Raw genomic sequence first — 12070 nt, 5'->3', positions numbered from 1 at the left:
CATAAACGAAATTATTCCACTGACTCCTAAACAACTTTAGAAAAATTAATGAAATTAAAGTGAAAGGCAATTGTAAAAAAGATCCAATCAGTTCAAGCCCCTTTACCCCCAAGAAAAAAGAAAAAAAATTAAGAAAGAGGAGAAGAAAGAACCTTTCCTATCCACCCATAAAATGGGAAATTTTCTGGACTTTTCATGTACTGTGGATTCTCCTCAGTTCCCAGGTGTTCCTGTATCTGCTGGGGCACATAGAGGAGATGGAATTGCAGCTCCATAATTCATGTTTTCTTCCTTCTTTCCTTTCTTTCTTTCATTTTTCTTTTCTTTCTTTCTTTCTTTTTTTTTTTTTGTACTAGGGATTGAACCCAGAGGTGCTTTACCATTGAATCACATCCCCAGCATCCTCCCCTTTTTCAAAAAGATTTTTTTTTTTTTAGTTGTAGGTGGACATAATACCTTTATTTTGTCTATTTATATGTGGTGCTGAAGATCGAACATGTGCAAAGTGAGCATTCTATCGCTGAGCCACAAACCCAGCTCCCCAGCCATGTTTTATATTTTACATACAGACAGGGTTATGCTAAATTGCTTAGGCCCTTGATAAGTTGCTGAGACTGGCTTTGAACTAGTGATCTTCCTGCCTTAGAATCCTGAGTCCCTGGGATTACTAACATACACCACCAAGCCCAGCTCAGATTCACCTCTTCATACATATGCATACACAGATATCCCATTGGTTTTGTTTCTTGTGAAGAACTCAGGCAAATACAACCACTGAGTTTCTTATTTTTTAATAGAACATTTAAGTCCAAGAATTTTTCTTGCATAGAGAAGGTTTATTTTAAACATTTCTACTTTTTAAAATGATCCATTTCATTGATGTTGTATTCATGCATGAAATATCAAAATATAACTCATAAAGATGTACAAATATAATATCTCAAAAAATTCAAAATAAATTTTAAAAGGAATTTTTAGTTTATTAAAACCCATACAGCCAAAAGACAAATCTTGGAACTTATGTGAAAATTAAGAATTTAAGCATCTTCTGTGAGTTGAAAATAAGTAAATCCCTTCAACATTTATACTGCAACTTCAAACTATTTTGGAAAACTCTTAATAATCCCAAACCAAAATTGCATATGAAAAGATTCTCTATCATGATACTGCTTACTACTAAATATACACTTAATCATTTCTAAAGCATCTTCTATACCATAAATGCCACAAGTCCGTCTACATTTTTATTGTTATTTTTTATATGTTCCCGAGATCATTATTAGCTGCACTTCATCTTTTGTATAGGGTCTTGGAGATATATATATATATATATATATATATATATATATATATATATATATATGCCTAAATCTGGAGTCAAGATAACTCTTAAAATTGAAAAATAAATTAAAAATACACTAGTTTAGTCAAGGTTACAGTAACTGTGAATGTAATGATTCTTCTTTGGAGAAGTTAACTTGATTGTTTTTCCTAAGGAGATACAATAGAGACCTGGACAGAGGTTGAAATGGCATCTCTGCATTTAAGTGTCCCTGTTTAGGAACCTGGGAAGTCTTGACAAGGTACTTGTCACGTATATTACACTTTTAGTAACCAGTGTTTCCAGCTGGAGTAATTAATTTTCCATATTCACGCAAGTTACATAAAATAAGTGATGTTATGCCACTGACATGGGCCATCTGGGCCTGTTGGTGTTCCTCAAAAGGAAGATAAGTTATAGGAATTTTATTATCGTTAGTTGGAAATAAAAGACACATTTTAGGAATCCTGAGAGTAAGATAGTATTAGTTTTCTAAATCAAGCATCCTGGAATTCCGCTGTTAAATCAGTGTTTCTATTGGTCACTGTGAATTACAACTGGCACTTATAGTGTAATTGCAGGTCCATAATTCATGTTTCCTTCCTTCCTTCCTTCCTTCCTTCCTTCCTTCCTTCCTTCCTTCCTTCCTTCCTTCCTTCCTTTCTTTCTTTCTTTCTTTCTTTCTTTCTTTCTTCTTTCTTTTACCAGGGATTGACCCATATGTCCCTGACTTCACATTTCATCTGAACACAGGTGACCAGCTGTGTATATCAGTCTTTTTCTCTGTATGTAGTTCTTGTATTTTTCATGTCTATTTGATTAGATCACAGCTCCTTAAAATTTTTCTTAAATTTTCAATCCAAAATAAAGAAGACACTTACACTTAATTTACAAGTGAGCACAAGTTGCATACACCCATAATCCCACCAACTCCAGAAGATAAGGCCAGAGAATAACAAATTCAAAGCCAGTCTCCACAACTTAGTGAGGCCCTAAGGAACTTAGGAAGACCTTGTTTCAAAAAACAAACAAACGAACAAACAAACAAATAAATAAATGAAAAGGGCTGGGAATGTGAATCAGTGGTAAAGTGCTCTGGGTTAAGTCTCCAGCATGATTTTTTAAAATTTTAAAAATAATTACTCATTATCTTGTTTCATAAATATAATCAAAATTAAGTGCACCAATATCATGCTTACCCTATTATTTGATCATTAACACTTTAAATTCTTTCTGGAAAATTTTATCTATTGAGTAATGAGGTCACATAGATGTCTATTCTTCATGTTTTTTGCTTTTTTTTTAGTATAATAACTGTTTTGATGATCAAAAGGAAACTATTTGGATGCAGTAGGCTTCATAAGTTCACCAATATATTTTAAAGTGGGGCAGAGAGTGTTCTAAAATGGATCTCAGAAATCATCTATAGAACCTCGACTGGTTTACTTAAAGATAGTATTTCTTAAAGAGACATAGATGGAAAGGATCACACTTACTGGGGATAATATCCACTAATAATATCCACATGGAGCCTCTGGATCCATGTACCAAAGTTTCTCAGTGAAAAAAGGTACATTTACAAACTCTTAAAAGAGCCTCTTAAAGGAAAGGACAGTGGTCAAAGTCTGTAGTTACTAGGAGAATTTAAATAGTTAATTCAATATGCTAGATCCTCTTAACAGGAAATAACAGTATAGATAATATTCTAACCAGGGACTGAATAGGAGCTAATTATAATTATGCTTACATAATTAAGCCAATATAATTTATAACAATAATGAAATAGTCACAAGAAAAAGAAAAAAAAAAACAGTTTGTAAGTAACAAGGAAATCGTCTTTTAGGAAAAACAGGATCAAGTGTTACATGTTCAAGTCAGAGGAGAATTTTTTGGCTTAGTTTCTTTGTTTTTAAAGTAGAGTAACAAAAATCAACCCAAATTCTTACATTTCATTGTAATTTTAACTCCTGTATTACCATTTCACATGTTAGATACTTGACCTACCATGTGCCAAAGGTAGAAATCTTATAATTTGCATTATATTATATCACAGGGGAGCACAAGGGCACCTCTGCTTGATAAACAAATAACCTCATCAACAACTAAATCTCCTCCCTCCTCAAAAGGAAAAGTCTTGATCATTTGAAGAGTTTTCTCAGAGCCTCTTTCACATCCTTATTCCTCAGGCTATAGATCAAGGGGTTCAACATGGGAAACACCACAGTGTAAAAGGTAGAGACGATTTTGTCTGTGTCAAAGGAGTAACTAGTTTTGGGGCGAGAGTAGATGTAGAGGATGGAGCCATAGTAGAGGGTGACAGAGACCAGGTGGGAGGAGCAGGTGGAGAAGGCCTTGAGGCGGCCCTGGGTGGAGCGGATCCTCAAGATGGTGGCAATGATGAAGAGGTAGGAGGCCAGGATGAGCCCTATGGGGGTGATGACATTGGAACTCAGGAGAAAGTACATTAGAGCCTGGTAGCCCTCCTTCCTGCCACAGGCCAGCTTCACCAGGGGAAGCAAGTCACAGAAAAAGTCATCAATGATGTTGTCTTTGCAGAAATCAAAGGAAAATGTTTTCTTGGTGATGACAGAAGAGTTAATAAAGCCACCAAGGTATGAGGCTGCTGCTAAAATTACACATAGTTTCATTGGCATGGCCTGAGAATAAAGCAGTGGCTTTGAGATGGCCACATAGCGGTCATAAGCCATGGCAGCCAGCAGGTAACACTCAGTATAGCCCAGCCCCGCTGAGAAGAAGAACTGAGCCAGGCAGCCAGCAAAGGAGATGCTTTTATCATCAGAGATGCAGGTCACTAGGATCTTTGGAGTGTAGACACAGGACAACCAGAGATCCAGAAAAGACAGATTTCCAATGAAAAAATACATGGGTGTGTGGAGCCTGGAGTCATTACAGATCAGCCCTATGAGGGAGGTGTTTCCTGTCACAGTCAAAACGTACATGATAAGGAACACCACAAAGAGGACCAGCCGCATCACAGGGTCTCGTGTGAAGCCCAGCAGGATGAACTCTGTCACTGTGTGATTTCCCCTCTGCATGGCTTAGAATATTTCACTTTAGAAGAGTGAAAAAGAGAGTTCCATTTTAATGATTTTTGCTGACACACACACAAAGAAATAATAACTGTGCTAAATATGTAATAGTATATGTCTGGTAATTTAACTCTAGAAAGCAATAATCTGTATGATCCTTTAGAACATTTTCACTTTGTAGCTAGTTAAACAAAAATTCCAGGGACTATGATATTTGTTTGTCCTATTCCCTCCTCTTGGCTCCCAGAAAAATGCTCACTTACCATTTATTTCTTAATGTTGATTTAATAAGTATCAATTTTCAAAAATAGATTTGTTCCTTAGTAAAATGTAAGAATTTTCCACTTTGTCTGTTGCTACTCTTCCTCCATTAGAGACTCAGTGACCTCACATAGCTTAATCTAATAATTGAGTCATATTCTGATTTGATCTATGTGCACTATTTGCTATATTCTTCTTGCTGGAAATTGCTTTCTCGCTTGATTTCCCAACCATTTACCACTCTGGATTCATTTCAGTTCTCTTGTTGCATTTCTCAGTGTTATTATGCTAGGTTTTGAATTTCAGAATGCTTCCAGAATCAATTCATGGTCCTTCTTGAATTGACCACCCCTGGTGGTCTCCTTTTTAAATGTTCCTACTATGTTAATGAGTCGGAATATTTATTTCTTCACTGTATGTCTCTTTCTACATTCTCCCAACACTTGGATTCAAATGCCCACAGCTACAGGATGTCTACTGGACATCACAGAAAAAAATATGTTATTGAGGATTTTTCCTAACCTTCCTTCCCTTTCAGTGCCACAGTAGAAATATGCTTTACCAGCTCATAGAAAATGATTTACTCTCTTTCAATTGGATCGACTGGCAACATCCCCTGCTCTCTAACTTCAAAATATGTACAGAACCTGGCCACCTTCCCCCATCCAACCTTTCTATCCCAGAGAAAGCCCTTTCATCCCCACTGGCATAACTGCAGAAACCTCCTAGCCATCTCCTGGCTTCTATACTAAACCCCACTTGAGCCTCTCAGTGTGGTGTACAGAGGTTCCCAACATAATGTGAGATTGTCACTCTTGCATTCTGAACACTCCAGTGACTTCTCCATTTATTCAGAAGAAAAGAAAAATTTCCTACAAAGCCATCTAAGGTCCACGTGCTCTGGGCCTCCTCTCCTCTCTGCTCCCAGTGCCCACTGTTCTCCCCTTCACTGCCTACTGCACTCCTGCCCCGGTGCCCAGAACAGACTAGACATGTTCAGTGCCTTCCTGGCAGGTATTTTGGTTGTATGCTTTCCACATTGCAGCCAAATATAAATGGCAATCATTTTGTAGATGATCAGATTGAGATTTAGTAAGTAGCTAATAATTTTACAATTATGAAGTGCTGATGCTTTCTCTGGAGTCCTGATACTTCTTGAATAAACCACTTTTTTTAAAAAATTCTGATATCAGCTGAACTTACGAGTGGGCTCCACTGTCTCTCTCATGTAGGGTCTGACACTTAGCTAAAACCAAGAGCATAAGGTTGCGAAGTTCAGATGTTCACAGGCAAGTTCCTCACACATGTGGTCAATGAAAGTTTCCAGGCTCTGCCCAAATCATCTGCTGGATGATAAATTTGTCTTTGTCATAGGGCCAAGACTGATGACGAGTCCAGAAACATTCTCCTGTCCCTACCCAAGACCAGCACACTTACCTGACACTCACAGTCAGGACCAACATAGGACCACACTGCGGATCCAGGTGACTTATTCCTGCTCAGGCTCCCCAGTGTATTTGATGTCTCACGCACCTCAGGGGTTCATAGTTTAGAACATCTCTGAAAAAGCAATTAACAGAAGAGTGAATTGAAATGAAGAGTTGTTTGGTGGAAAAAAAAAAGAAAATAATTTTTAAAATGATGATGACTACATATATTGAAAACATTGTTTTTATAAAATCTCTACCAAGGAAATTTCAAATGAATAAAAGCTTCAATAAATATAACACTTCTAATATGTCAAATAACTCTTCTAATATGTGTTGTAAACAATATTATAATCTAAAAAATATATACAAAACAATTAGCCTGTTCATGACAATTTATAAGTATTTGCAAATAGAGTTTGAGACTAAGGCTATTTGATCATAGAATTCATATTTTTTATGCTACATGAACGAAAGTTCAGAGAAGGATGACCTTGGAATATCTATCCATCTGTAAATAAATTGCTTAAAAAGTGAAGTTGGCTTATCCTAAATGTCCACAAAGGTAGATTTTTGCAACAAACATATCCATTTCTGCTTCCAAAACCCATTACTCAATTTTGAGGTATAAAATTCTACCATAATGACAAGAATTGGAAGTTATACTACCTGTATGTATAAGATGCTAAAATACATTCTACTATCATGTGTAACTGAAAAGAACAAATTAAAAATTAAAAAAAATTCTGTCATAGTAGTTCATGTAACAGTGGCCAATGGAACTGTTTTAAATAATATATCATATTTGCTTAAAGTTACTTGTCAAATTTATCCATTATTGATCATAATAATATTTGTTGTGCACATAGTACATGCCAGGTATTCTACTGAATGCTTTAAAAGAGTCATCTCATTTCAACAGTAATAGCTTTGTGAAGTAAAAGTGATTACCAGTCCTAATTCACAGAAGAGATTTCTGAGATACAAGAAGGGTCTATACACACTATTCAAGTTCACACAATGTGGACACTGGTAGAGCCATGATTGAAAACCATTTCTCCCAGTGCTCCTTATCTGTCCACAGCCTGCATATATGTCTGGCATTTACTGTGTTCTAGATTCTCTGCCAGGCACTAAGATCAAGAGGCATAACTAAGGTCTAGGCCTGATGACCAAAGTCTGTTTAATGTAAGAAATTAAAATTTTTAAACAAATAAATGCAGAATACAACAGACACTAGTATGGTAGTATGTAAAAAAGTGAATGTGTAACCCCTTTGAACCACATTTTTCTGAATTTCTGTAAATATGTTAATAAAAATATGTGATTAAACCTTAAAAAAATAAATGCAATGCACTGTGATACAATTTTCATTCCTGATTGTGGGAGGCTGGCCTGGATATAGGCTCTGCCCCACTTCCCCTACTAGAAGATTCTCCACTCTAGAGGGAGGGATTTTGTGTGATGGGAAGTGTGAATATAGAAGGAGAAAGTTTGCTGCTGTGCTTGAAGAATAAGCAGACAGTTACCATGGGGTAGTAGGACATTTCTGCTAGAGGAAGGTAAGCTGTTTCTACAAAGGCAGGAGAAAGAAATAGCAGGGAGTGTGGGACATGTCCTGAGTCTGTCAGATCTGTCTGAAGAACAAAACATATTCATTTGAACAATAGGAATGATGGGAGAGGAGATCAATGAGGCTTTCTAATGTCACAGTCAGAACATTCCTAGAGATACTGGCTTAACATGGACCAATATTCAAACACTTGGAACTCCAGGGTCTGTGACACAAGGATTGCTGGGCTAGGGGAGCTGCTTCTCCAATTGCTGACCTGCGCTGTACGCCTGTGTGATGAGTGCAGCCTATCATATTCCTTTCAGCTCCTGCACCAGAAAGACAAGGAAACCTAGGCCTCCTGGAGAAGGAAACTGATGCCTGGGATCACAGAACAACCACTGGGCAGAACCAAGACTAAAAGATCAGTGCTCCTCACCCTGAACTTGGCTCTCACTCTCCTATGTGAATTCATTTAAAAATAATAAGGATGTTTTTGTGTCAGTGATATTTTGGACCTCAACTCTGAGAATCTTCTCTGTAAAAAATGCTCCAATCTAGAACAACAATGAAGACAAACATAATAGTACACATGTTTTCCTGATGTTTCTTTGGAGCCTTAAACATGAACTCTAGGTCTCAGGTTAAAATTGTGCTTTAAGAAACTACTTCTTTTCTGGCTGATCTCACCCAATGGTTACCTGAATGCCATGGTAAACTGTCATCCGACATTGTTTTTAAACATACTCTGTGTTCTCCTGCCCTCTGAGGAAAAACTAAAGTAAGAACATTTAAACATTTTCCTTTAGTGGAGGGACGTGAGTGTAGAAACATTTATGGAATCTGTGTGTGTGTGTGTGTGTGTGTGTGTGTGTGTGTTCTGAAAACTGTAGTAAGAATCGATGGTAAATGTCCTGGGATTTGTACTTGTGGTTATCCCATACTCCTGTCACATCTTTGTGTAGTCTCTGTTAAAAATTCTCCTTAAATTACCTGGTTTGGGTGGGGCATCTATTTTTGGACAAAACTCTAAGGGATGCAGTAAATGGTAATAGGAGTAGTCTTAGGAACAGATCCTCAGATTTCTGTGATTAGTTTGTTCACATATTTTAAGAATATGAATATTTGTGTTGCCAGAGAAATTAGACACTGGTCAGCCAGGCATGTGGTGACATCATGAGCCTTCACATGACCACTAGTGACGTTATGGCATGAAGTCAGGGTGGAGGGCAAAGCACTTAAAGATCATTTGATTGTAGCATTGATTATGATCATGATAATATTGACTGTAAAATTACCAGGAATTTGATTTTAAATTGTTGGCAGTGGCAAATGAATCATTGCTTTGAACTCCATGGCTTATCCTTTTTGGTCTCTTTCAGACATGCCCATTTGTAGGTAGCCACTGTTAATGAGGCAGATTCCATGCCTGGTGTGGGATTTATTGGTGCAATAGCTTTGAGTTCAGATGCCTGCTGCCCTTGGGTGAAAGAAATAAATATGGGCTCCACAGCCTTGAGGCACAAGCTGTCTGGAGCAAGATGAAGATAGTGCAAATAGATAAGCCCCAATCAGTGAGGTCAATAGAGAGCCTACAGAATGGGAGCAAATTTTTACCCCAAGCACATCAGATAGAACACTAATCTCCAGGATATATAAAGAACTCAAAAAACTTTACACTAAAAAACAAATTACTCAATCAATCAATAAATGGGCTAAGACCCTCATTGTTATACAAAATTACATATAAGAGGATGTGAGGGGAAAGGGAAAAAAAGGGAGAGAAATGAATTACAGTAGATGGGGTAGAGAGAGAAGATGGGAGGGGAAGGGAGGGGTGATAGTAGAGGATAGGAAACGTAGCAGAATACAACAGTCTCTAGTATGGCAATATGTAAAAACGTGGATGTGTAACTGATGTGATTCTGCAATCTGTATACGGGGTAAAAATGGGAGTTCATGACCCACTTGAATCAAATGTATGAAATATGATGTGTCAAGAGCTTTGTAATGTTTTGAACAACCAATAGTAATAAAAAAATGAAAAGAAAAATAATATTTTATGATACATGAAAATTATATAAAAAAATAAGTGGGCTAAGGAACTGAACAAATATATGAAAAAAGTTCAACATCTCTTACAATTAGAGAAATGCAAATAAACTACTCTAAGGTTTTATCTCACTCCAGTCAGAATGGCAGTTATTAAGAATACAAGCAATAATAAGTGTTGGGGAAAAAGGCACACTCTTACCTTGATGGTAGGACTGCAAATTGGTGCAACCACTCTGGAAAGTAGTATGGAGATTCTTTAGAAAACTTGGAATGAAACCACCATTTAATCCAGCTATCCCACTCCTCGGTCTGTACCCAAAGGACTTAAAAACAGCATACTACATTGATGCAGCCACATCAATGTTTATAGCAGCACAATTTACAATAGCTAAATTGTGGAACCAACCTAGGTGTCCTTCAATAGATAAATGGACAAAGAAACTGTGGTATATATGCACAATGAAATATTACTCGGCATTAAAAGTATAAAATCATGGCATTTGCAGGTAAATGGATGGAGTTGGAGAATATTATGTTAAGTAAGCCAGTCCCCCCCCAAAAAAGTCTGAATATTTTCTCTGATAAGTGGATGCTAATCCATATTGGGAGTGTGTGTGGGGGGGCATGAGAGGAATGGAGGAACTTTGTATAGGGCAAAGGGGAGGAAGGGGCAGAGGGCATGAGGGTAGGAAAGATGGTAGAATGAGAAGGACATCATTACCCTGGGTACATGTATGAAGACACGAAAGGTGTGAAAATACTTTGTGTACAGCCAGAGAAATGAAATATTGTGCTGCATTTGTGTACTATGAATCAAAATGAATTCTGCTGTCATGTAAAACAAATTAGAACAAATAAGTAAATTAAAAAAAAATAGTAGACTTCAATTAGTCTGATCCTGATGACTTTGTTCACCTGGAAGAACCCTTCCTGACAATAAATCCCTTTGATGTGCTTCCTTTTAAATAAAGCATTCCTGGAATTTTTGTCACAGACAGACTGGACATTTTCATAAAAGGTTCCATATGAATGCTAATACTTTAAAAAAAGCACTTTAAAATAACTAAGGAACAAGCCAGACATATAATAAAACAATGTCAAAATTGTGTGACCTTTTTACCACAAGTTAATCTTGGAGTCAGTCCTAGAGGATTGATACCTAACCATATTTGGCAGATGGATGTCACACACTTGCCAGAATTTGGAAAATTAAAATATTAGCATGTTACAGTTGATACTTCTTCTGATTTTTGATTTCTCCCTTCATGTTGCAGAAAAAACTAAAGATATTATAGCTCATTGCTTACAAAATTTTGCCACTGTGGGCGTTCCAAAACAGTTAAAAACAGATAATGGTCCTGGTTATACTTCTACCTCTTTTAAACAATTTTTCTCATCATTTGGCATTACTCATATAACAGGAACCCAATACAATCCACAGGGACAAGGCATAGTTGAAAGAGCTCATCAAACTATTAAAATGTACTTATTAAAGCAAAAAGAGGAAATTGGAAAGGGGTATATATCCCCCAAAGATAAACTTAAAATAACCCTTTTTACTCTAAACTTTTAAAATTTGGATTCATCAGGGCTTAGTGCTGTGGAAAGGCATATGTGTCCAAAAGATGTACATAAGCCTAAGGTACTTTGGATGGATATTCTAACAGGACAATGGAAAGGTCCTGACCCAGTGATTGTCTGGAGTTGGGCTTCTGTTTGTGTGTTTCCACAGGGAGAACAACAGCTGATTTGGATTTCAGAGAGACTAACCAAAGCAATTTCTACAGACCAAAAAGAAGATGATTTGACTCAAATCCATAACAGCTGATCTATTCTTACATCTGCAACAATGATTAACCAGGATTGCATTTTCCCACATCATAAAGTTCTATTTTACTTTTTGAGCTCATACAGACCTAGGTTAATGTTTTTCTGATCAGTTTTATTTTTTGACTGTGAAGTTTTTAAAACATTGCAATGGAGATTTCACCTGTGTAAAGCTACAAGGCCTTTACTATTGTCTTATGTGTTGTATGTTTGTGTGCACACTTGTGTTTTGTGTTGTATGTCTGTGTGTGAGTATGTCCATATATCATATATGAGGAGCGCTCATGAAAAAATGGATCCGAATTTTTTTTTTATTCACGTGATTTTAATGGTTTAATTTAAATTGGGTAAACAGCTGTTGAGGATTGTTTTAATATTTGTACAAATAAGGAGGTTAACAGATCTGTTTGTTTACTTTCACCTTTCCTTTTCATTATATTTAATAATTCTGTTCAAGATAATGTAAATTGTTCAGAAAATTGTTTTCTTAGTACCTGTTGGAATGTTACATATTTTTTTTTAGCCATCATTGCCAGAATTCCTATCTTCATCCCAGTGCCAGTGAAGACAAAGATAA

At 36.6% G+C, this 12070-nt stretch overlaps 1 protein-coding gene across 1 annotated transcript; it reads right to left on the bottom strand.

Moving 5' to 3' along the window:
• Positions 1 to 3459: 3459 nt before the first annotated feature.
• Positions 3460 to 4377, bottom strand: LOC143391797 (olfactory receptor 9G19-like). The gene has a single exon (XM_076844551.1). It carries the CDS (start codon positions 4375 to 4377, stop codon positions 3460 to 3462), a length of 918 nt encoding a protein of 305 aa, XP_076700666.1.
• Positions 4378 to 12070: the final 7693 nt, after the last annotated feature.

Source organism: Callospermophilus lateralis, chromosome 2 (genome assembly GCF_048772815.1).
Source record: "Callospermophilus lateralis isolate mCalLat2 chromosome 2, mCalLat2.hap1, whole genome shotgun sequence".
NCBI classification, from domain to species: Eukaryota; Metazoa; Chordata; class Mammalia; order Rodentia; family Sciuridae; genus Callospermophilus; species Callospermophilus lateralis.
The sequence above is the reverse complement of the archived record's forward strand: the minus strand, read 5'-3'. Positions and strand labels throughout refer to the sequence as shown.